This window comes from Nymphaea colorata, chromosome 12 (assembly GCF_008831285.2).
Source record: "Nymphaea colorata isolate Beijing-Zhang1983 chromosome 12, ASM883128v2, whole genome shotgun sequence".
Taxonomy (NCBI): Eukaryota; Viridiplantae; Streptophyta; class Magnoliopsida; order Nymphaeales; family Nymphaeaceae; genus Nymphaea; species Nymphaea colorata.
The window spans coordinates 10,703,721-10,727,995 of NC_045149.1; the positions used below are offsets into that span (position 1 = coordinate 10,703,721).

General features: G+C 38.1%; 2 protein-coding genes and 1 pseudogene across 5 annotated transcripts; all 3 read left to right on the forward strand.

Annotated features, from left to right (window-relative positions):
* The first annotated feature begins 2,009 nt into the window (after positions 1-2,009).
* On the forward strand, positions 2,010-3,469 carry LOC116266063 (uncharacterized). Of its 4 annotated transcripts, none has more exons than XR_004175244.2 (4): positions 2,010-2,210; positions 2,373-2,636; positions 3,160-3,219; positions 3,298-3,469. XR_004175244.2 is itself a non-coding variant. In XM_031647140.2 (4 exons), exons 1-4 carry the CDS (start codon positions 2,074-2,076, stop codon positions 3,416-3,418), a joined length of 378 nt encoding a protein of 125 aa, XP_031503000.1. In that variant the 5' UTR covers positions 2,010-2,073; the 3' UTR covers positions 3,419-3,469. The 4 variants fall into 4 exon arrangements, 3 of the variants coding, with proteins under 3 accessions (XP_031503000.1, XP_031503001.1, XP_031503002.1); XM_031647140.2 differs by having other exon boundaries at positions 2,577-2,636; XM_031647141.2 differs by having other exon boundaries at positions 2,583-2,636.
* Positions 3,470-10,634: 7,165 nt separating this feature from the next.
* On the forward strand, positions 10,635-11,445 carry LOC116266189 (kiwellin-like). The gene has a single exon (XM_031647303.2). It carries the CDS (start codon positions 10,663-10,665, stop codon positions 11,308-11,310), a length of 648 nt encoding a protein of 215 aa, XP_031503163.1. The 5' UTR covers positions 10,635-10,662; the 3' UTR covers positions 11,311-11,445.
* A 5,922-nt stretch (positions 11,446-17,367) lies between these two features.
* LOC116265251 (kiwellin-like) lies at positions 17,368-19,067 on the forward strand (annotated as a pseudogene).
* The last annotated feature ends 5,208 nt before the right edge of the window (positions 19,068-24,275 follow it).

A 24,275-nucleotide genomic window follows, 5' to 3' on the forward strand; every position in this document is an offset into this window, starting at 1 on the left:
TTATTCAGCCCCCTAAAAATGAAATCTTGGCTTCACTTCTGAGACTCTAGAACTTAGGGATGTCAACGGATCGGATTTGGATCGGATACCCGATTCAAATTGCTTTTAAAATTCGGATATGGTTAGCAATTTTGACATCCGATTTAGAAATCGGATCTCGGATTTAAGAAACAACATCCGATCGGATTCGGATTCGGATTCGGATTCAGTTTTAAGTAAATATCTGAACTATTATATATCCAAATCCAAACTACCTGACCTTTTGAGCAAAAGTTCTAGCCAAACGCAGTAACTTAATATCATGATATAAAAGGAAAGTAAATATTACATATAGTATAATCTGACTAAGAGCCGACTTACATGAAGTTTCATATAATAATATTTGTATAGAAATCATATACATAATTTAACTTAAAATATTTAAAACTATATCATATAAAATTAATTAATTAATTAATGCTATGTTTAATTAATTTCCTTTTGTAATCAAGCAAACTATTATAGTTAAGGTATCAACTAAGCATGATATTTTAAATAATATATTTATTTGATTGAAATAATAAATAAAACTTCAACCAAGAAATTCAACAAAATGAGAATTTTTCACATGAAAAAGACACTTTTATAGCTATAAATTATTTAATGGACCATGAGGTAGGTTTGGTTTCAAGAATAGCTATATGATGTATCAAATTATCAACTAATTATTTAATCAATCTAGTAAATTATTGGTTTGCAGGTAGATAATGAATAAATTGTTTGATTTTAATAAATAATACCGTTTGATTAAATAATCATCATCAAATAATAATTTACTCTATCAAAATATGTTATTATTAAGAAATAAACAAATTAATGTTTAATATGCACAGTTAATATGAAAAAGTATAAAAGTCATATGAATAACTTATGAAAAAAAATATACGAATCATATGAAAAACTTGTAAAAAAAGTATGAAAACAAAACTATTTGTCTAACTATTCAAACATATCATTTGCTTAAACATGCAACCTTATCAAAATTTTCTTTAGTTGATAAACTAGTTGTTTAAGATAAGTATTAAAAAAAAAATTGGTCAAGAAATGTACATAAAAATAATATAACACTATGACAAATTATGACTACGAAGAATTTATTGAAAAAATTGATAAGCTAGCAATTAAAATATCTTAACCAACTACATCAAAATTGAATAATAAATATTTGTTCAATAAAAAATATGAAAATTTAAAAGATCACAACAAAATTTATTTATCCAAAGGAGTTAGGAATAAAAATTGACAATATTTTACAACTTGTAAAATTAGAATATCTCTTAAAAAGATCAAAAATAAATAAATATGAACTAAAAAATTTATTTGGACACAAAAATATTAGATTTAATACTCTCATAGAAGATTCAATTCTTTAATAAAAATTTCAATACAAAACTATATGGTATCACATGTAGAAAGCAGTAATCCAACTTTTTCTAAAGTATTCATAGAAGAAGAAAAATTATGGCTATCCTCCAAGACAACCATATTTTGAATTGAAAGATGGGTTTTAGATAAGTATTTTAAAAAAAAAGAATTGATCATAAAAATATGTGAAAATAATACAAAAGGTCCGAATCAATAATTAAACCCAAGTTTTATTCAATGAGTTTATTTATTTTATTGATTAATAAATCAATGCAATATTTTGTTAATTAATTTAATAAAATTAGCAACTATTCAAGTAAATAAAAGGTGACCATTGCATTGTTGTTAATAGTCTAGTTGGTAATGCTTTGTTATGGTTTAATGTTCTTTTTGTCATTCATAATCAGGGGTGGAACTGAGGGATTTTTGTGAGACCGTGGCTTCAACCCAAATTAATTGAAAAAAAAAATAAATTAAAAAATTTGAAAATTTTTAATTTATCTATATAGTATTTGGATCTGAGTTTAGTGTAAACTCACCCCAATCCAATCCACAAAACCCAGCCCGCCGCCCTATTTCCCTTTCCTTTTCGTTTGCCCTATTTCCAAGTTTCGAAAAGGGCAAAAACGCAGCGGCGCGAGGGAGAGAACCAGAGATAAAGAGAGGGAGATGGAGAACTGGAATGAAGTTGTGAGAAAGGGAGCTGCGGCCAGTGATCGAAGTGTTAAAGTTCTTCTTCTACTTGCAAAAAAACATGAGTTTCGGGGGGCTTCTTGGCATCCAACCTTCAGAGATCAAGTTTACATGTAAGTTTTCTCCATGTTTTCCAGGTGTTTCTTCCTCTAAAAGTCGAAAAATTCAAATGGCTACCCATGTGTTTGTTCTCTTCTGTCTCGGTCAATTTTTATGATGGATTTTACTTATGCTAGTCTTACATATCTCTTTTCTTTTTTTTTTTGTGCCATCAGATCATTGCTATTTCATACATAGAAAGCATTCAGGGTTAGCTTGTCCATTGGTCGACCATCCGAGGGCCGATTTACACATCAACGAAGCTTTTTGATCTGACTTTTTTTATTTTTCAGTTTGGGTGCTAAGGTAGTTCTTCGTTCTGTATAATCTTCTGATTAATTTTTTGCTACTTGTGAACTGGTCCCTAAATCGAATCGAAGAAGCAGAGCTCTTGTTCCTTGCATTTGGCCAATAAAACCGGTGATTATGTGGCTTTTAAGGTAGTTTCCTTTCGTAATCTATATGTTGTTTCACTTTTTCCTCATGTCATTGGTTTTTTCTTCTTGATGATGTCGGTAATAACTGCTTGAACCTTACCTTTCATTTGCTAAGGTTGAAACAACGAACCCAAAGAAATACTTCTGCTAGTCTTACATCTGTCTCCTATTATACTTAAGCTGGTTTTAGATGAGGGTGGACTTGAAACCTCATCCCCACACATAGCTAATATGTGGCTTGATGATAATCGGGATGTAACGTTGCAACTGCAGACATATGCCGCTGTGCTCATTAAGATTTCATATATGCATCTACACTATCAAAATACAGTTGATTTTTTGATTGATGAGTTTCTAGTTTATGAAGCAATTTTGGTTGTCCTTCTTCAAAGAATCTCTGTGTGTGTGTGTCTTTGTCTCTGTCTTCACACCTTCTTAGACAATGCTTCACCAATACGGCAATACGCATACCTTCGCTGAAAACTGTATTGTTCATATCTTCATTTGGGATTACCTGTCCTGGCAGCCGATTAATTGCTGAAGCAAGCGTTATGTCTAGCAGCAGCTCTAGTAATACAGAATCAAGGTACTAGTTTTGCCCGTTTTTAGTTTCCTTTTCTTCCTTATTTAAATTCTACAATCTTACATTTTCTTCCTTTGCCAGTAAACAGGAAACGATCTTCTTCAAAGAGGAAGCTTGTGGTAAAAAGAAAGGAAGTGACCAGATGAAGGGTTTCCTGAATGCCTTCATCAAATTTGATAGCATTATCTTCTGGATCTTGTAATATAACAGAAAATCATATCCATGTGGCAAATTGAGACATTAAAAGTTGGATTCGGATATAACTTAAAATTAAGATTCGGATCGGATTTGGATATAACTTAAAATTCAAATTCGGATATTACTTAAAATTCAAATTCGGATATAACTTAAGATTCGGATTCGGATCGGATTCAAATATAACTTAAAATTCGGATTTGGATCGGATTCAGATATAACTTAAAATTTGGATTTGAATTGGATTAGGATCGGATTCAGATATAGATTTTAAAATCGGATTCGGATATGGTATACATTTTTTTCATCCGAATTTGAATCCACATCTGAATTCGAATATATGAATATCCGAAAAGTTGGATATGGTAAAAGGTGTATCCGATCCGAATTCGATCCGTTGACACGAAAAATTTATTGTCCATTTCTATGCAAAGTCACTTTTCGATATAAGAAATGGATCATGAAAATGTTCATCGGTTGTACTTATTGGACCCAAGTTCAGAGGCTAGAGGTCCATGGCGCTATCAGTGGTTACATATGTCATCCCTATGTATGTAATTTCATGCGCCATTTTGATAATCACAAAGAATGCCCATTACTAATACAAAAGGAAACTTTTGTAAAGACAAAAAAAAAACAGCAAAAACTAGATTTGAAAATTCGATAAAGGTAAAATTTGTCAGTCCATGTATACATATCGTTATGACCAATATACCCCTTTAAGCAGTAAAAAAAGGCCATACCCCTTTAAGCAGTAAAAAAACATTTTTTTTTGCATTGCTTATAGCGTTATCTCAAGAACATTATTTCATAATTATGTTTGGCATTATTTCATACATCAATCTATTTGTTATCTCATTATCTCATAAATTTTTTGTTATCTCATAAACATCATCTCATATTTATTTGTTATTTCATACATATTTGTTATCTCATACACATGCTTATGTAATTTTTGGGTATGAAAGTAAATGTATATAATAATAATAGGGTTCACATTTGGCGTACACTCGCTACATACATGGGGTGGCATACAGAACTCTCTCTCTCTCTCTCTCTCACCCTCTCTCTCTCTCTCTCTCTAAACTTCCCCTTAGCGTGCACCCAATACTTGAGGTATTTTATCTTAAAATACAAAGAGAATTCTTCATATGGTTTCAACTATCATCCAGTCAAGCTAGCTATCAGGGTAAGTGACAACATCTTTAGTTAAAGAAAGATATTACATTCAGATGACAAGCACACCGTGGTTTTGTCACTTTTGTTTATGCAGCAAGCCAGTTTAGAGGCTTAAGGCCTTGCAGGCACCCATTGATACTATGGCCTGAGCAGCTCCTGAAGAGAGAGCTGCAACCAATGGGCAGAAATCGTCACTGGATAAAGGTGAAGATTAGAGACTTTTACATAAGGGGGGGACGCCCGAGTTCTCCATGGAGTTGAAATCATATATATATATACTACCACATCTGTTTTTTTTAATATCCATGTGTTCATATTCAAATTCGTAGTCGAACTGGGATGAAGTGAAAATATATATACCATATCCTCATCTGAAATCCAAATTCATAACCTGAATCCAATCCAAATCTAATTTTTAAATTAACATTTGAATCCACATCCAATTTTCTAGCGGAATATAAGCCACATTATAAGCATTGAGTATAGGATTTATGTAAAACTATATAGATCCAAATCTGAATCTGAAGCAGCCGATATTTTCTGAACTCTGAATCCAAATCCATTCAGATGTCATTTCTTATATTCAAATCCAATCCCAATGGTTAATTGGATGTCAAAATTCGTTTCATATCTTTTTTATGCAATTTTATTAGATATCAGATTTAAATCGGATTTATTAATATCCCTATGTATTGGTAGTTGATGGGTTCGAGCAAAGGCCCCACAATGATGCATAAATGAATTGCCACGGCCTCTTTTGTTTAGAACCAAAAAAATTGAATAATCTAAAAAAAAAAAATAGAAAGACCAGATTGGATTACTGTTGTCTCTAACCGGCGAGTGCATTTATGAATAGTCTGTATAGGGTCCTTACTTCCATCATCTCTAAGGTTCCCAACTCGCAGCTACCCGTTAATCATGATGTTACAAGATACCATGATAAATACATAGTTGCTGTCATGGAAAGATATGTAGTTGAAACTTTTGTTGTCATTGACCATGATTATGCTATTATATTCATAAACTTTTCGTTGTTATTGACTATGATTATGCTATTATATGTGTTGGTGTTAGTGTAGTTGGGCTATAGGTAGTGATTCAATAACTACCGAATAAATGGTGACCTTTTTTTTAATGCAGTGGTTGCTGATTCATGGTCTGGCTTTAATTCTTTGTTCCAATGTTCAAATCCATCCTCTAGTATGAAGTCCGCTAGATTATTTTCCCCTCGAATCTTATGAATGATCAAAATTTCCACCAGTTACCACATAATTACCCTAAACCTTGACCAAGTGTATGAAGACGCTACTTCGTGCATATGCTAAGGTTACTTTAAGTTTGGAATAAGGAGTGCATCACAGATCAACATCTCCCTGAAGGCCATAACATAGCTGATCGTTCTAGCAGGCTGGAAAAAGCCTGGTTGTCAGTTCCATTCCCGTGGGTATTAATTCTCTAAACTGCAAATGGTGAATGTGATGCATTCCAATTAGCAAGTCTCAGCTTTCCACCTAGTTCTTGAAGCAGCCTTTACCCTGGTGCAAGGGCTAAGGTGGCAGTCCCAACCTCTTGACCACAGGCCAACAACGAGCAGAAATCCACATTCTCATGCCACATCAAGAAGTATAAGAAGATTGAAAATTAAGACAGATTTCAAAAGCAGAATGATAGGGTTAGAATTCCAACATCGTCCATATTGGTTAGTGTACGACATTTAAGTGCATTGGTTATTGTACAATGTTGGAGTACATTGATGACAATTATCATGCATTAGAAGTTGACTAGTGTGGCCTTAACTTTTTTTTCGAGTAAGTAGGAGTATATTTCATGATACTGCCTGGTTGAAAGCTGATGGCTCCACCTTATCCCCATCCCTCTAGGGTGTCAGGCAGAACAGTTTGAATACTTACTCTGTAAAGAAGTGTAGGACTTTCCTAGAAAGTTAAAAAATATCGCGAAAGTAGTGGTCCTAACTATTCCTAATTGATTTCTCAAGGCATCAGTGGAGACCGTTGGGTGCCTCCCACACAAACCTCTCTTCACCTCTCTCTCTCTCTCTCTCATGCATGGTTACAGTCACAGCGCTCTCATGCCATAGGCCCTCCCATGCTACAATTAAAACCCCCTTACTCTATTGTCCTAATTCATATATATATATATATATATATATATATATATATATATATATATATATATATATATATATATATATATATATATATATATATATATATATATATATATATATATACTCAATAGTCTTGTACGAGCAAAATAAATAATTACTGAAAGCCTTGGTATATTGAGCATTTTAAACCTTGACACTCAATTCAACATCCAACATGATAAGTAAATCATACAAAGTCAAACCTAAATTGACCTCCATGAACATGTAAATAATCAAATAGAAAGTATAAAATCTCCAAGGGAACAATCATCGGCCATTTGATGAAAAATTATGATAAAATAAAGATTCATCGGCCATTTACTTTCTCAAATGTTATAATGTTATGAACAATCTTAACATCATAAAAAAAATATGAGAAAATAAAGATTCAGCAAACTGGAATATCTCCAGACCGTCCTTCTCCTTGATCCAATTGCAAAGAAAAGAATGTCAATTGCCACTTCAACTATGGATGTTAAACTTTGTCACGAGTTCCTTTTTATTATTTTATTTATTTATTTATTTATTTTTTGTTTTTGTTTTTGTTTTTTTTTTTTTTGTTTAAGCTGCCAGGCAAGTAGCGGAAGATCCAAAACTTCCTCTACTGACAATAACAAGTTACTTTTTAATAATCTAGAGACCTATGCCGGTGATCACCGCTGTAAATTTAACACATTTTCCATAAGAAAAACTGTTACATCTTTGGTGGCGGATTTTCCATCAGTAAAAGGGAAAATATATAACATCAATTTTCAGTGGCATTTCTTCTTTCACTTTAGTAAAAGATTAACTTTTACTGAGGTAGTGTTGAAACGTTAGTAAAAGCATCAGTGCCACTACTTTAACTGATGGTTGGAATAAAATGTCAGTAAAACCTTTAGTGAGGTTTTGCTTATTTTCACTCACGTTTTTTCTCTCGTGGTTGAAACCATTTTTTTGTAGTGTTTTAAAAAGAACAAGGCTCAGGAGCCAAGGAAGTGATAGATGCACATAGGCCTGTTCGCGAGTCGAGTTCAAGCCCTCAAATCAGCTCAAGTGTCTTATGATAAAACTCGAGATTGGTTGAGCTCAAGCCATGTTCGAGTTCATTAGCTAGAACTTGGCTCAGCTTGAACTCTAGAAGCTCAAACTCGGCTTGGTTAAGCTTGAGCCCAGTCAAGCGTTTTATTAAGAAAATTAGTTTTAAAGAAAGAGGCATCAAGGTGAATTAAAAATTGAACCTCACACTTGCTAGTCAGTGGCACACCCATCTGAATCACCTACCTTTTGTGACAATATCGTGAGATGTATCATAACTATATTATCTTTTTCTAGCTCAACTGAATCTAATTGAACCAAGCCCGTTTTGCTCGACCCTGGCTTGTCTTGTGATCGAATTCATTTAATTACTCGAACTCTACTCATTTAATAAACAAGTTGAGCTCATGTCAAGTTTAATGTGCTAGTTCAAGACGAGACTGATGTTTGACTTGTTGAACAGCCCTAGATCCATATAAGCATTATTATATCCCACAAAGATGCTTGGCAAGGAGCAACAATCAATTTTGTGGGTGCATCATTTCATTTACAATGATTTCATCAAGATTCAAAACATTAGATTAAAACGATCAAGCACCCTTAACACCTTGTTGAGAGGAGACTCCATTCTTAATGATTACAATGATTGCTGATTGTGAGTAGGAGGAGTATTTCATCCTACCGCCCAAAGAAGAGTCTAAACTCTTACCTAACTTTTTTATCCTTCTAAGGTATAGGGTCTACTTTTGGTGTCTCGAGGTGCTTCCTTCACTGCATTTCAAATTATACGCCAATGGCCCCCTCGTTTGCAGCACAAAGGAATTGACGCATCAAGAATTCAATTAGAATGGAAAGTGGATGCCTGTCAGGCCCCATGCCAACGATTGCGCTAGTTATTACAGACCCCTATGCTATGCATGAACAAAGGTGTTCATATAACCCGCTTAACGCAGCATCCAATTTAAGAAAGTGTAGTGTTTTTTTAGTACGAACAGCGTTGTCTGCTGAAATTGAGGCGTCTCGGCACCAGAAGCCTTGAGATGGAAGGAAAAGTGGAACAGGGACTCGACCAGCAGCAACAGGGAACATGTAGCACATCGGAGGGATGGTCGATGATTGGGGATTGAGTTGCGTGCACGAGGGTGTGCACGCAACAAATATGCACTACAAGGGAATAGTGGCATTTTTGAATTTTTTTATAAAGGAATAGACATTTTAGACATTTTTAAGCTATTAATTTTTATTATTTTAATGAAGGTATTTTGGTCATTTCCGTGCACACCCGTGTGCACATCACCGGCTTCATGATGATGGAAATCGTTGGCCTTTGAATGCTGAATCTTATGAGTGCAATTTCTCAAGTTCAATGCCCAATAAAACCAGTTTTTGTTAGCTTTTCAGAATTTCCAAATTTATTTTAAGACATTAAAATCAAAATCCCTAATCTTTTATCTTCAATATTCGTTACTGTTAAAGGCTCCTCATAAAATCATACTTATATGTGAAACCTAATTTTTATATTTAATTTCTCCCATGCTCAAGAAAGTAAGCCAGTATATACATATATATATCAGTTGGCTTACAACCCGTTTGTAACCATGGAATGCATTATTTGCGCGTCACAAAATTTAAAAAAATATTCCGACATAGACATTGATCAGCAGATTTTAACTTATATATATATATATATATATAACTTATACCTGAGGTTTTGAGCCAAAAAATAGAATCAGTTCAACTGGGTTAGGCGAACGCTGTAACTGTGGCTGAGAAATGCACAAAATCGAATATGATGCAACGTTTTGATGTGTGTGTAGGTTGAATGTTAGTTCTTCACCAAACACTACCAAATTCGTCGGCTGCCGTGGTCCAGGGTACGTCTCTTTTTGCCCTCAAGTTGTCGATGGTTTCTCTCTCTCCAAATGACGACAGGAAGGTCATGTTGAGAGAGACAGGAAAACGTACCACATCCCCACAAAACTAGAGTGCCTTCAATTTTTCTCTTGTTTTTTTTCATCTAATGCAGTTGAATGAAGCAATGTTAGGAACACCTGTAGAAGACGTTTGTTTATAGGATGGACACCATAAAGGCTGTTTGATTGCCATAGATTTAAAATCTTTAGAATTTAAGAACCGTGAATTTAGGATGAGATCCTTCCCTCCTATCTTAAATCTGACATTTTGCTTATACAAAAAGGCAAAATAAGGATTTCTAGTGTGGATCTTAAGTGATATAGTTCGTTCAACCATAAATTTCACCTTGGATCTTTTTGTCATATCTGCAAAAGCATGCCACATTTGAGTGACATCGTATTCATGAATTTCATTCTTTGAAAAGTAGTTGCTTCATGAATGTGTCTATATATCTATATATATGTCTGTGTGTGTTGAATTCATGACTGGCTGAGACAAGAGTACTACATGTAAGTTTTAATTACTTACGAAAATATTGTAAAGTATTTTTACTTTAAATAATTTTTTAATATTTTGAGCTAACTCACAATCAAATTAGCTGAATAGTGGATCGTTCCGTCCTAGCCATCCAACTACCAATTCGACGAAGAAACAAATTTTTACAGCATTTGAATAGTGTGTGGTGAAGTTAAACTAAGTCTTCGAAATCAAGATTACATGTCAGGGCCTTCATGTATCCTGTCTTCGTTCTCGTGAACCCCATATTCACGGCATTCGTGCCCCATTCTTCCGCACGGCAATCTTTATCAGAGAAGTTGCCAATTGAATACCAGCACCAGAAAAAATCTTGACTTCAGTATTTCTGCTAACAAATAGAGCGACGATCCTCCTTATAAATGTGCCTCTTCTACTCACTCGCTAAGAGCACTTCTTCCTCCATGGACGGGAAAAACTAACGGCAGTTACCTGGCCCCATGGCAGCAGCAGCATCTTTCCTAAACCCCCTTCTTGCTCTTCTTTCCCTTCTCCTGATCTGCCTCTCCCCATCAACCCTCGCTAGCTCCTCCTGCAATGGCCCTTGCAACAACAACGACGAGTGTGAAGGGCAGCTTATCTGCACCAGCGGGCGATGCACCGACGATCCGGACGTCGGCACACACATCTGCAGCGCGTCGAGTCCGGCCGATAGCTGCCGTCCCTCTGACATGTTGCAGTGTAACTCGGGGAGCTTCCCCATTTATACATGTTCCCCTCCGGTTTCTTCCTCCACCGATGCAATCCTTACCCTCAACAACTTCACGAAGGGTGGCGACGGAGGCGGGCCCTCCGAGTGCGACAACTACTACCACGACAACACGGAGCTTGTGGTGGCGCTGTCCACCGGCTGGTACGACGGCGGCAGCCGATGCCGGAAAATGATTCGCATCACGAGTACGAACAATGGCAGGAGCACGACGGCGAGGGTGGTGGACGAGTGCGACTCAACGAAGGGGTGCGATGAAGAGCACGCTTGGCAGGAACCCTGCGACAACAACATCGTTGATGGCTCCCAGGCCGTGTGGGATGCGCTTGGGCTCGACACTAAGGCTGGAAGAGAGCCCGTAACATGGTCCATGGCCTAAGTTCGTCCCTTTTCTTGTGGCATACCCACTTAATTATCAAAGGCTCTTGGCATAAAAGTGGGCCGAACGAATAAGCTGGTCGAGGCCTAAGCAGTGACTTGAACTGACGATAACTAAATAAAGTTATAAAACTGTGCTTGCCATTAACTAAGAATGAATATTAGGCCCCCTTTTAGCCACTGGGTGTACTTTTACTAGAACTTGGATATCAACATGTATGAGTTTTAAGCAATTGCTTTTATCTTTATCCCCTTTTGGCAACGGCTTGCTTTCTCTTGCACGTTTGGCTATGGAAAATTGGTTTATGGAATCTGACCAAGTGTAGGAAACATGCCCCCTTTCGGTCAAATGAGACTGGCAGTTACGTTGAGCTAATCTAAATGGATGGTTGCTCACACGTTTTGTGGCCAAAACCCCTTGTTTTTTCTTTAGTTTTACTCGTACCAATCCTGCCAGAAAAGGCAAGGAGAAATACAAAAGAAAGAGATATTATGCAACTTAATTATAAAAATCTTTTCCTTTTATATGTAATATTCATTTACAAGGAAGCCACTTTCCCACAAGGCCTGGGTGGGCTTGGTACATTGTACAAGAGTAACACATCGAAGCGTGACAGGTAGATGTGGGCTGCTATGGGCCATTGCCACTCCTAGCAAACAAAAAGTGTCGTATATATATGGCTAGCTACCTCATTAATTTTTGTTTGTTTATATACAATTGCCCTTTGAAATTTAAACCATTTGTAGATCATCCCACCACCGGATGATCTATCATCTAAGTCTTAGATATCTGCTCATGGATGGGGTTAATTATTGTGAACAGCCAATTTGCAACACAAGGACATGGCTTTGAGTGGCCGGATCATTATACTTCCATGTCACGAACGCAAGTGCAAACTTTTCCTTCAAAACTCAATATTTTTGTCCGGGGTGGAGTTACAATCAACCAAGCTAATCCCAAAATTGTTTACATTCACATATTTTAAGTTTGAATTTCAATCTCACTTGACCCACACCCCAATAACGAACGGATCCGAAACAACAAGGACCCATGTTCTATGTAAAGCTAGTGCACTTATTTTTTCACCCTTTGCCATCCTCCACCAAACTAGACACTTATGTCAGGGATAAATACCAAACCCTTTAAGTTTTTGCTAAAAATTATTTGAAATAAAATATAAACATCTTAATATATTTATAAATATTTTGTTTTAAAACATGCTTTGAATCAATTTGTTTTTATCAAAAAAGTTGATTTTGTTATTATCAAAATGTTGATGCTATGAGAACCATTCATTTTTGTTTATTATAAAACACTATTAAAAACTAAAAAATGATCCACTTAATGTATATTTTGCATCAATATATCCTTAAGATCATACATAGTAAGGTTAGAATTTTTTTTTAAAAAAAAAGAAAAAAACTTTAAATGTCATATTTAAGGAGTCTGGTTTTTGTTCCTGACGTATTGGTCCATTCATTTTTGCTTATTATAAAACACTATTAAAAACTAAAAAATAATCCACTTAATGTATATTTTGCATCAATATATCCTTAAGATAATACATGGTAAGGTTAGAATTTAAAAAAAGAAAAAGAAAAAAACTTTAAATGTCATATTTAAGGAGTCTAGTTTTCGTTCCGTTCCTGACGTATTGGTCTAGTTTCTACCAATCACTATATATATATATATATATATATAGTTCAAGTTGAAATAACATGCTTAAGCAAGTGTATTGTGTGTGAGCGGACATGACAAGGAATCAGTAATGCCAAAATGATTGATGTATATATTCTTTAAATAGAATTGTTGTAAATTTGCAAAAAATCTAAAAGCAGATGAATCAGTGTGTCGATTTAAAATCGATTTATTGAATTTTGGAAACATACAAAAAGTTATGGTTTGCTCTCAAGTGGTATAAATAAAAAAAAAAAAAATCTAAGTGGCTAGATTTGTTGGTGATCCGAGATCACTCGGGTGATTGTCGAGTCGACGGAAGTTTGCCAACTATGTGCTCCCTACAAGTGTGGGCATCTTGCTTTGGAAGACTCGCCTTTTACAGTGCCTTCCTCTTTCCTAACTTCGACTTTTGGTGCAGCGTCCAACTTACGAAAACGTCGATTTTTTTCTACAGGAGCAGCATTGTCCGGCGAAATTCAAGCTTCTCGGCACCGGGACCATTGATGTACAGGGAAAAGTGGGACAGGGATTCGGCAGCGACATCAGACAAGTAGGACACGGGAGGGATGGTCGGTCGTCGAACATCCTTGGCCGTCGGACACTGAATATTATATCGTGCAATTGCCAACTTCAATACCCGATAAGAACAGTTTTTGTTACGTTTTAGAATTTCCAAATTCATTTAAGTGCAGGACACACTAAAATCAAAATCTCAATCTTTTAACTTCAAAATCCATTACTGTCCGGCCAGTAAGTTGTTATGTCTTATTATTATATGTGTGAAATCTAATTTTTCAAAGTTTAATCTTAGTTTCTCCCTATGGTAAAATCAGTGAACCAGACACCAGACAAATGGTTTTGATTCATCCGAATCATTCCCTAAAAATAACAAAATATTTTCAAAAACAAATTTGCATGAAACAATTTCATAGCAATTTTCCTCTATATAAAGCATGATATTAAACCAAAAATCTCAACAGGGAAATGGCATAAGATTAAGAACATTGTACCCCTTAATTAGATAACTTTTATAAAATATTAGTAACAATATAAATGTTCTCACTTTTATATGCCATTTCATGAATGTGTCACAATTTAATTTACAAATACACTTAAAAAGGAATGGTTTGAATTTAATTTGTTCAAACATATGTACATTCAATTGTTTGTATCAAGGGTGTCACATGTCACTTTTTAATTACTTACGAAAATAATTTAAAGTACTTTTATTTTAAATGATTTTTTAGTATTTTTTAACTAATTTGAAATCATTTTAACTAAATCGTTGGATCGATCGGCCTATTCACTCACAACCAATTCGATATAAAAACCAATTTTTACAACATTTGAATAGTGCATGGCAAAGTTAAACTAAGTCTTCCAACTCAAGAATACAAGTCTCCGCGTCAATATATTAGGTCTTCGTTGTCGTCAAACTCATATTCACGGGCACGGCATTGGTGCGGCATTTTTCCACACGGCAATCTCTTATCAGAAGCCTCTCGTAAATTTCTGCATATTGAATACCAGCAGCAACAAAAATCTTGACTTTAATACTTCTTCTAAGTTCTAACTGATAGCGCGACCATCCTCCTCATAAATGTGCCTCTTCTACTTACCGGCTAAGAGCACCACCTCCTCTTCTTCCTCCCTCGACGAGATAAACTAACAGCAGCTGAGCCAGTTAGCCCCATGGCAGCGGCAGCATCTTTTCTAAGACCTCTTCCTGCTCTTTGATCTCCCTCTTTGATAGGGTCAAACTCGCAGCGGATAAAATTTCGCCGCTGAAGGCCGATCCTACTCCCAAGATCTATGGAGGGAGAAGCACCAATCGAATGAGGTTATGATTTACACTTTTAAATATGTCGAACAGTCACCTCGGCCTAAAATTCCTTTGGGTCAAGATGTACAAGAGAGGTTAAACCTGCCCAAGTCTTAACCTACTACAGGATGCTACAAGGATGTGAGGCTTATTACAATTCGCATTGATACATTGATTCACTCCTTACTCAATCAAGCACATTCATTCACCAAACCATCATGTCAAACCATCAATAGGTGAATACAAACCATGACCAAACCCTAGGTAGGTCTTCTCACCCAGGAATGTGTCCTTGGCTAAAGAGAGCCTTAGAGAATTTCACGATTGCTGACTTAGCCTCTTGGCTGGTTACAAACACATGCCCAACCCCGATTTCTATAGGGTGTTGTGGAATGTTACCTCTCGGGGCCACGCCCAAGGTCTCTCAATAAAGATGACCAGAGGTAAGGACCGCAGCTATTGCTGCCCTCTAGTATTCAGCTCCTCGTCCAAACACCTTTAGCCACGCTTCGTGTCCATCCGTAGCTATTGCTCTTCTCTCCATTCTCCTTAGCTCACGACAATTACAAGGAAGTCACGTTTCAATCAATTAAGCATTGGAGGATAAAGAACAATTAGAAGCATTCACCGGATTAGATTTCAACCCCAAGCTGTAAACAAATCAACTGGGGGAAGTAATCGCCTATGTCGCTTGGCGGGCACGGTTCCTTCAAAGTGGGTCCGATGGTAGGCTTGGTAGGTTCTAGCCTTCTACGTCCAAGCCGTAGGTGGGTCCTTGCCTCCTCGATCAATGCTAGTGCTGCTGGTCCCGTCCCACTTGATCAAGGCTGACTACCAAGATGGCTAGGTTGACCTTCTCGAATTGGCCGCTGGTTGGCGTTGACTCCCCTGGAACCTAGTTAGAAAGGTTGACTAGGTCCAGATCCTTCCTTCCAAGTTGAGTGTTGTCTAGATTCAAAGAACCTAGGTGGCAGCACCTTTTGATTTCTCCTCCTTCTGATTTGGGCTCCTCCCTAATATGGCGCAAGGATCGCCTTCCAAGATTATCGCCTTCTTATCTTGTAGTCGTTTCCAAATCACAGATGGCAGCTCCTTTCCACGTTGCTATATCCTTCCTAAATTATCTCCTCCCAAATAAGACACATCCAAGTTCGATGAACCATGAGTATGAGATCTCCTTCCTATCTTGGCGTGGGCCAAGACCTTCCTTATCTCACGCCCAAGATTCTTTCCTTACTTGTAAGTGGCGATTAGGGAAATGTAGCCATATGGCACCTCCACGTTTTCTCTTCTAGAACCTTCCTTATCTGCCTTAAGTCCAGATACAATGAACATAGGTGGTGAGATAATACCTTCCAAATCTGTAGGGACGGTTTAGATTTTGCACCCCTTCCTTTTAGGGATGGGTACTAGGTGGCGTGCGCTCCTTCCTTCATTTGAAAACCCTCCCGGATTAGCACCCAGCTGACTTGGCACCTTTCTCCGATGATTGACACCTGCCCTTCACGAGATAACTGCAGATCCACCATTCCTATTCTGTCGGAGAAGGATTTGGCAAGAGCTGGATGACACCCATCCTTCCTTTTGAATCACCTTAAGGGCTGCCTTGCACTAGGGTTAGCTCGAGCTACCCTGGACCAATTTGCCCTTGCGATATAATTAATAAAACAAACAAATTAATTCTCAGCAAGGGTAGATTAGGAAGGAGTCACCCAAGACCATGAACTGGCCGGATCTGATCGGAAGCAAGACCGGAATTCTGAGCTACACCATGGATTTCGGCAATCAGGCCAACGATAGGTAGCAACTTGCAGGTGAAGTTCTGATGGTCAAATCAACTCCGTTTATCGTAAAATTTGGATATGACTTGTCTGAAAACTCCCAGTGGTATATGCCTCAGATTTGGGTGCCTTACCATGCTCCGATCTTCATGAAATTTGAGTATGTTAGAGAGGATGGTGAGAGCTTTCTAACAAGCTATGGCACGCCTTGAAACTCCTGGTAGATCTTCAGAAATCATCCTCTGATCAGAGATATGTTCTGGCGCACTTCTTCCAAAAACCGAGATATTCTCTCCGCGTGTTTTCTCTCATCTCTTCCATGAGTTGTCTCCTCTTCCTTCTTTCTTCTTCCTCGTTCCACAACCTTCCTTTAAAAGCTCGGATCTTTAATAAGGATGTAGAATGCCTTATCCCATCGGTGATATTTCATAGAAAAACCAAAATTTAGGCGATTATTCCATATGAACAATCGAATGCTTCCTTCTTCCTTTAGAGCCTCCCACGATAGGATCTCCTTCTTCACTCAATGCCGCCTCTCCAATCCTAGTTTGACAAGATGAAATCGAATGCAAGGATGAAAGATACGTTGATGTTGTGAACAAGGTGAAACCGAGAACTCCACTAAGTATCTAGGAAGACGGAAAACTAGCTTTAGAATGAGACCTCGCCGGATGTTGATGATTGAGGAGTGACAGGCAGAACCACGGCTCGTCTTCTTCTCCACCTCCCTATAGTGCAGACGCCTCTCAATACCTTCATGGTTAAGGTGAAGGCATGACTGCCTATCCAAGGATTCCTTGGTTTGGGAACGATGATGAACTCTACGTTAATGGCTACCGGTGGCCATTAATCAAAAAAAGCTCCTCAATATTCTCAAGGCTTGGTGAGTGTTGTAGTGTAGTGCTCAAAGAGCCATGCCTTAGGGACCAAGAGAATTCCACGAGGGAGAAAGAGAGAGTTTCTCTCACTTCAATTCAAAATCAATAAGCATAATGACAAAATTTCTCGGTTTCGTGCCTTTATAGACATAAGCCGAACCGGTTCCTAACTTGTCTCGATATGAGACTTACACAAACCGACTCACACAAAAGAGAAGTGGTACATAAGTAAAAACGTGTCAATGACCCAAACAAAAATAAGAAATGATTTGGGCGTTTGGCCTGTGATCCAAATCCGCTTGCGAAGTGTTGATATGTGATTGGGTTTGCACCCACCTCGCCTAGGTTGACCCTAGGCTGTTGTAGAAGGCCGACTAGGTGCAGTCCTCCTGGGTCCCATATGAAGTCTTCAATCTCTTGCACGTGGACCCTTCTTTGATCTCGGACCCACTTGGTTTTGCTCATCGGATCTTCTTGCTTGCTCATCCTCTTGCTAAGTCCGGATTCACTTGTCTCCTCATGCTGGTCCATGGTCGTACTAGACTCACCTTGGCTGACTCGTTTGCTTTGGGCATTAGGGTCGCCCCCAATCAAGCTGCTAGGGTCGGTTTTAGCTTCCCTTAGCTTAAACACATCTCCGCTAACTAGCCTGCCCTTGCGCACCTTAGAATCTCCAGTCGTGAAGATAATCTCACAATGAATTGCAACGCCCGTCACATGGTCTTCACTTGGATAAATAGCCTCACTAGAAATTCGACATCTCCCGTGGCTGTCCTCATATCCAAAAACTTAGCCTCACTAAGATTTCTCACGCTATCGCCCGTGAATGCCTCCCCGAAGTTAGCCTCACTTCGGTGTTGGCTCTTGGCACACACAAGACACACCTCCGCCTTAACCTCCCTAAGAATTTCAATGCATATCGTAGCCGCTATGCTTCACTACCCGTTAGCCTCACTTAGGTTTTGACCACCATCGCCAGCGCCTTTGTCATTCATCGGCGGAGTCCAAGGTTGGCACGTATCACTCTCCCTTTCACCCTCAACCCTTGCTCTTTCCTCCTGCAATGGCCCTTACAGCGACTACAATGACTGCAAGGGTCGGCTCATTTGCATCAACGGACAATGCACCGACGATCCAGACGTCGGCACACACATCTGCAGCACGACGAGTCCGACCGGCGGCTGCCGTCCCTCCGGCTTGCTGGCATGCAGGTCGAAGAGCTACCCCACTTATACTTGCTCCCCTCTGTTTCTTCCTCCACCAATTCAGTTCTCACACTCAACGACTCCAGCGAGGGCGGAGACGGAGATGCGCCCTCCGAGTGCGACAACTGCTACCACCAAAACATGGAGCGTGTAGTGGCCCTTTCCCCGGCTGTTACACCGGCGGCGACCATTTCGGGAAAGTGATTCGCATCATTGCGAGCAACGGCAGGAGCACAATGGCGAGAGTGGTGGACGAGAGCGACACAACGAAGGGGTGCGATGCCGAGCACACTAGGAAGAAACCTGCGATAACAACGTCGTTGGTGGCTCCAGAGCCGTGTGGCAAGCACTTGAGTTCGACTCTAAGCCCGGAAATGAGTCTGTAACATGATCTGTCATCTAAGTTCGTCCCCCGAATGTGCTGGGAGCCCCTTTCTTGTCGCACACCCACTTGCTGCAGGGCTCTTGGAGAAAAGCATGAAATATTATGAAACTTAATTATAATAATTTTTTTGTTTTATATTAAAAGCCCCAATGTCATATCTTTATGCTTGAAGGTTATGATTTGCTCAGTTTGAGTTTACGGACTTAGTACATCTTTCAACTAGAATGTCATGCTTGTAACTCAAGGCAATTGAATCATCTTTTATACCTTTCGTAGTTTTGTTCAGTTGACATTGCTGGAACACTTTTAAGATACAAGGTAAAAGACTCAAACTCTAACAACTCTTGCTCTTCAAATAATTTCAATTCTAATAAATTCAATGTTCAAAAATCTAAAAAAAAAATTGGTATGTATCAGCTTTGTAAGCACAGATGTTGGCAATGACACCTCTCTATCCATCAATGGAACTGGTAATATTTTGAATTGTAGAACTTTGCTCTCAAAAATTTTTTTATCATATTCGTAAAATTTGCTCCTCATTACAAATTTTACCATCAACAACAATTTTTTTTTTTTGAATTTTGCCTACTTGAATTTTTGGTGAAACATAGAGACAATTCTACACTAGAGACATCATCTTGGAGGACTCTGTTACTTGAATTATGAATAAGGTACAGGTTGCTGCTCAGGTTGTTGGAGTCATTCAAGAGCCAGCATTGTGGCATTGTTGCCTCAACTATCCAGGAGGGCATGTCTTAGCCACTTTGTTTAAGAATAAGCATGTTTTAGTTGCATATAGATCCACATTGCGTCATCAGTTTTGTTCTTCTTTAGATCCACATTGCGTCATCAGTTTTGTTCTTCTTCTCATGTTATCAAGGTGGACAAGTTACCATTTACTATTGTTTAGATTCATGTTAACTCTTTCTTTGACTCTTGAGATTATTTATGTCAACCTTTGGAGTCTTGACTTGTTTGATTTGATAAGCCCATCGTTATTCTTTACCGGTTGCTGACAATTTTTCTCAACACACAAGAATATTTCCTTTTCAGGTTAAGTCAAATACTTTTATATTTTGTCCAAACTTCAAAAGTATGTGGGAAAAAAATGCTATCAAATAAGAAATTTTCAAAGTGATTCTAGAGGAGAATTAGCCAATCGCCTTTTCAATTAATTTTTAAGTGAATTTGGGATAAATGACAGTTATCTTCTCCCCAAACTCTTAAATAAAATGGAATTGTAAAAAATGAACACTGGCATATTGTTGAAATGAGAATGACAAATATTATGTATGTTGGTCATTCCATGAGTTTATGACATGATGCTTTATGAACTTGAGTTCATCTTATTATTCACATACCATCTAAAAGATTTAATGAAAAATCTTGATATGAAATGTTACTCGGCCATTCTCTGTCATATGACAATCTTCGTGTGTGTAGGCATACAGGCTATCCTTTCATTTGTTCCATACAGGAAAAGCAAGATGGAACCCAAGTGTCAAGCATTTTGGTGTTTATCAATGATGGTGTTCTTCACAAAAGCTAGTTATGCTACAAACCTATTTCAAGGAAACTTGGCATATTGCAGTTTTATTTTACATGGTTTTCAAATCAAGCCTTGCATTGAGTGAGGCAACTGAGGGCAACACAACATCATTAGGCCCAAATTTAGGTATGTGTTGAAGAGCATCATTAGTCATGGTCATGCAGCCAAGGCCATGGCCTGGTGGACTAGGCATTACCAAGCAGTATGGACATAAAATGAAGGGAAGACAAAAGCCAAAGATGGTTTGGTGATGCAAAAACTACGTGTGAATGTAGCTAGGATACATGGTGAGAACTTATGCTAGACCAAATGGTACATCTCTTGCTTGCAGTGGGGATGATACATATGACTCTTACAAAGGAGACCTTGATGGATGTCACCCGAGGCAAATACCCAGAACGTGCTGCCATTGTGAGATTTTCCTAGGTATAAGGCAATAGGGATTGAAGTACACATTGATCACGACTTTCAAAGGAGGTAAAGACTGGAACAGTTCAAGGCACATATACTAAAGCAGCACAACTTGGGAGCACCTACCTTTATCATATCATGGGTAGATGGTGCCACTCATAGGGCCCATGACTTGTTCGTTTGATATTCAAGGGTCTTTGGTTCCCTTGTGATTTTGTGTGTGAGAAAAAGGTTGTTAAGTCCTTGTGGTGGAAAATGACTTACGTACATTTGGATGACACCCAAGAACCTGGTTTTGAAGGCGAAACCAGGTTTTGCTCCAAAACCATGTCTTTGGAGTGTTTAAGTGCTCAAAATTGAGTTTGAGAAAATTTCAGTTTTGATCAAAGTTGGTTTTATAAAATGGAGCGGAAAATCTGCTCCCATTTAGGTTATTCAAGAATCAGGTTTTTGATGCATCATCCAAACAAAAAAAAATTAAGAATTTTAAAACTCACTATAGATTGTGGCTTTCATAAAACCAAGTTTTTACAAAACTTTGTTAGATGAGGGTGTCATCCAAATGGTCACTTAGGTTGTGCAAGCTAGGAGTAAAAGAAAGATATTTGGATATGCAACACATGAGAATTCGAAGGTGCCTATGTTTCTCACCACCAAGGAGTATGTCCTCATCCTTCAATGCCTGTGCATGCAATGCCATGCCCACCCTACCATCCAACATGCACATTGCCTAGGGAGGAAGGAAACATCCAGCTCTTCTTGTTTTCTGCAACAAGTGAACTCCTCCTCAGTGGTGTACGTTTCTTCTTTGGCAACCTCTATTGTTGATAGAAGAGGTAAACAACTACTGCCTGCATCCTCAGTTGAATGCACTGTATGCCTAGTCCACATACAATAAGAGGTGTCTAGTATGCAGTAGGTCCTGCTCAGCATCAGTCCTGCAAGTTAACCGATGAAACCCTGATCTTCCCTCTCATTCCTTGATGAACATGATATATATGGAGCGATGACAATGATGGCCATGGCCTCTGTCCGACTAGCACTGGACAAGAAACAACTCAACCCTGGTGGCAGCCTACTACTCACTGTTGAAAGGAATAGCCTGCTCCACTGGAGAATGGAATGGCTTCATATCTCCCTTGTTCTGGGAAACAAAATATGGTAAAATTCACGAATGCACTTGCTTTCAAAAAATGCATGTTTCAATTACAATGTCAATCTCATATTTTTGTATCTTCTCCAATTTGTGTCATGGATCCCAGGCATTAATTATACATGAAAACCTTATAGCAAGTCTCAACATCCATTCCCACATGTGTGCATCCAACCTTTTCATTCTTTCATCCACATGGGTAACAGCACCGGTCTTGTTACTTTCCATTGAAAGATTTGACTTTGATGGACCAACAACATCACAAGTTGTATAGTTCTAGACAATTGCTCCCCTTGATGTAGTTGACGTTCAAAAAATCATTACCAACAGCCCATTCTCCAGTAGTGGTAAAGTTGTCATAGCACCGTGTGTTTCTTATGGAGTGTCATTAGCTTTTGTAATAATGGTCATGCTGGCGTTGGTTACATGGATAGGATCGGATATGATTTTTTCCTTTTTTGGTTACCATAGTCTATCTTGTGTCCAATGTTATTATTACCTATGTTAATGTACCCAACATATATTCCTATTGTATTATTGCAAGTGATGAATAACAATGAGAGAAAGAGCCTGGTGCTTCTTACCATCGTGGATGTACGCACAAGTGGAACCACATTATCCCTTGTTGTCCCTCTCTTTTCTCTTAACTCTGATGTGTGTATGCTCATTAACATGGTATTAGAGCCCTTCTGGTTCTTGTGATTCTTATTGTTCCTTTTTGTGTCACCACGGCCAGCAACAATAGTATTGATTCAGATCAGCTCCATGAAGTTCATACCAACACCAGCAGGAAAACTGGAACCTACAACCAACGTGAGAGAAACTTGAACATCTTGATGATGACAACTCAGTTGTTGAACAGATGCAACTATCTAAGTTGGGCAAGAGCAGCTCGTCTCTTCCTCAGTGGCAAATCCAATTTGGGTCCGTTCATGGAACCATCAAACAACATGTCCTCAATGACCCAGAGTATAATGAGTGGGTTTCTTGCAATGATCAGGTTATGGTATGGCCCACAAACTCTATGGAGCCAGAAATTTCCGATTCATACCTTTACCAAGAAACAACCAAGGAAATTTGGGTCTCCTTGAAAGAGATTTACGGAGAGAAGAATGTCATAGCCTGCGTCTTTGAACTGCAGTAGGAAATATATAAATATGAAAAAGTAGATAAGCCTATTCATGTCTACTTAAGTACAATAAAAGGTCAATGGGATGAATTTGTGGAATACAGGCCAGCCACCTCTAACACAGACAAAAAGGCCTTGAAGAAGATAAAATCATTAAGGTGCTTGCAGGTCTAGGTGATGATTATGAAATTTTGAGAGGCCAAATCTTGATGTCTAAACCTCTACCTTCTTATAATGAGGTGTGTCATTCCATTTAGCAGGAAGTTGTAAGAATACAAATTATGAAATTTGGCAAGAAATGAGAGGTAAAAGACGAACCAGAGGAAAAGGTTGTGCTTCAAACCCAATACACACCAAAAAGGTACGAAGGAGAAGAAACAAACCAAATCCACCCAAGGTGTAGTCATTGTAAGAAGTTGGGGCATGTGCGTGACAAGTGCTGAGACATAATCGAACACCCCAACCATGACATGCTGCCTTCCAAGAGTAATGAGAAAGTCAAATACGTCACTAAGGAGGAGCTTCAGAGTTCTTTCTAGAAATTTTCTAAATAAAATCTGATGAGCAAGTTAGGAGGTACAAATCACGGTTTACTTACAGTAGTGTTGATTTTTGTAGGGTCTGGATTCAAGGGCAACAGATCACATGACCAGTACCCCTAATCACTTGAAAAGACTTTGTCAAGTTGATGAAAAAAGGTCTATACAGCTAATGGATCTCCTATTAGTAACGAGGTGAAGTTCTGTATATTTCTAGTCTTACCTCCAATTTGATATATGTTAGTAAGCTTACAAATTGCTATAACTGTCTTGCTAATTTCTCCAAAAAGAATGTGATATTTGAGGAAGGGGGAACAAAGAAGGAGATTGGTAGAGGAATTGAACGTAATGGAGACCAGGTACATCTTCAACTCGTGTATAACAAAACCGGTTTCCATTTAGCATCTTAAGGTGTTTGGTTGTAAATGCTTTG

What these genes read in the sequence shown, in the direction of transcription:
- LOC116266063 (XM_031647140.2), top strand. Translation starts at nt 2,074, where the DNA reads ATGGAGAACTGGAATGAAGTTGTGAGAAAGGGAGCTGCGGCCAGTGAT. An exon ending in TTCAGAGATCAAGTTTACAT is followed by an intron (nt 2,211 to 2,576) that starts GTAAGTTTTCTC and finishes ATCGAATCGAAG; the next exon opens with AAGCAGAGCTCTTGTTCCTT. An exon ending in GTGATTATGTGGCTTTTAAG is followed by an intron (nt 2,637 to 3,159) that starts GTAGTTTCCTTT and finishes CTGTCCTGGCAG; the next exon opens with CCGATTAATTGCTGAAGCAA.
- LOC116266189 (XM_031647303.2), top strand. Translation starts at nt 10,663, where the DNA reads ATGGCAGCAGCAGCATCTTTCCTAAACCCCCTTCTTGCTCTTCTTTCC.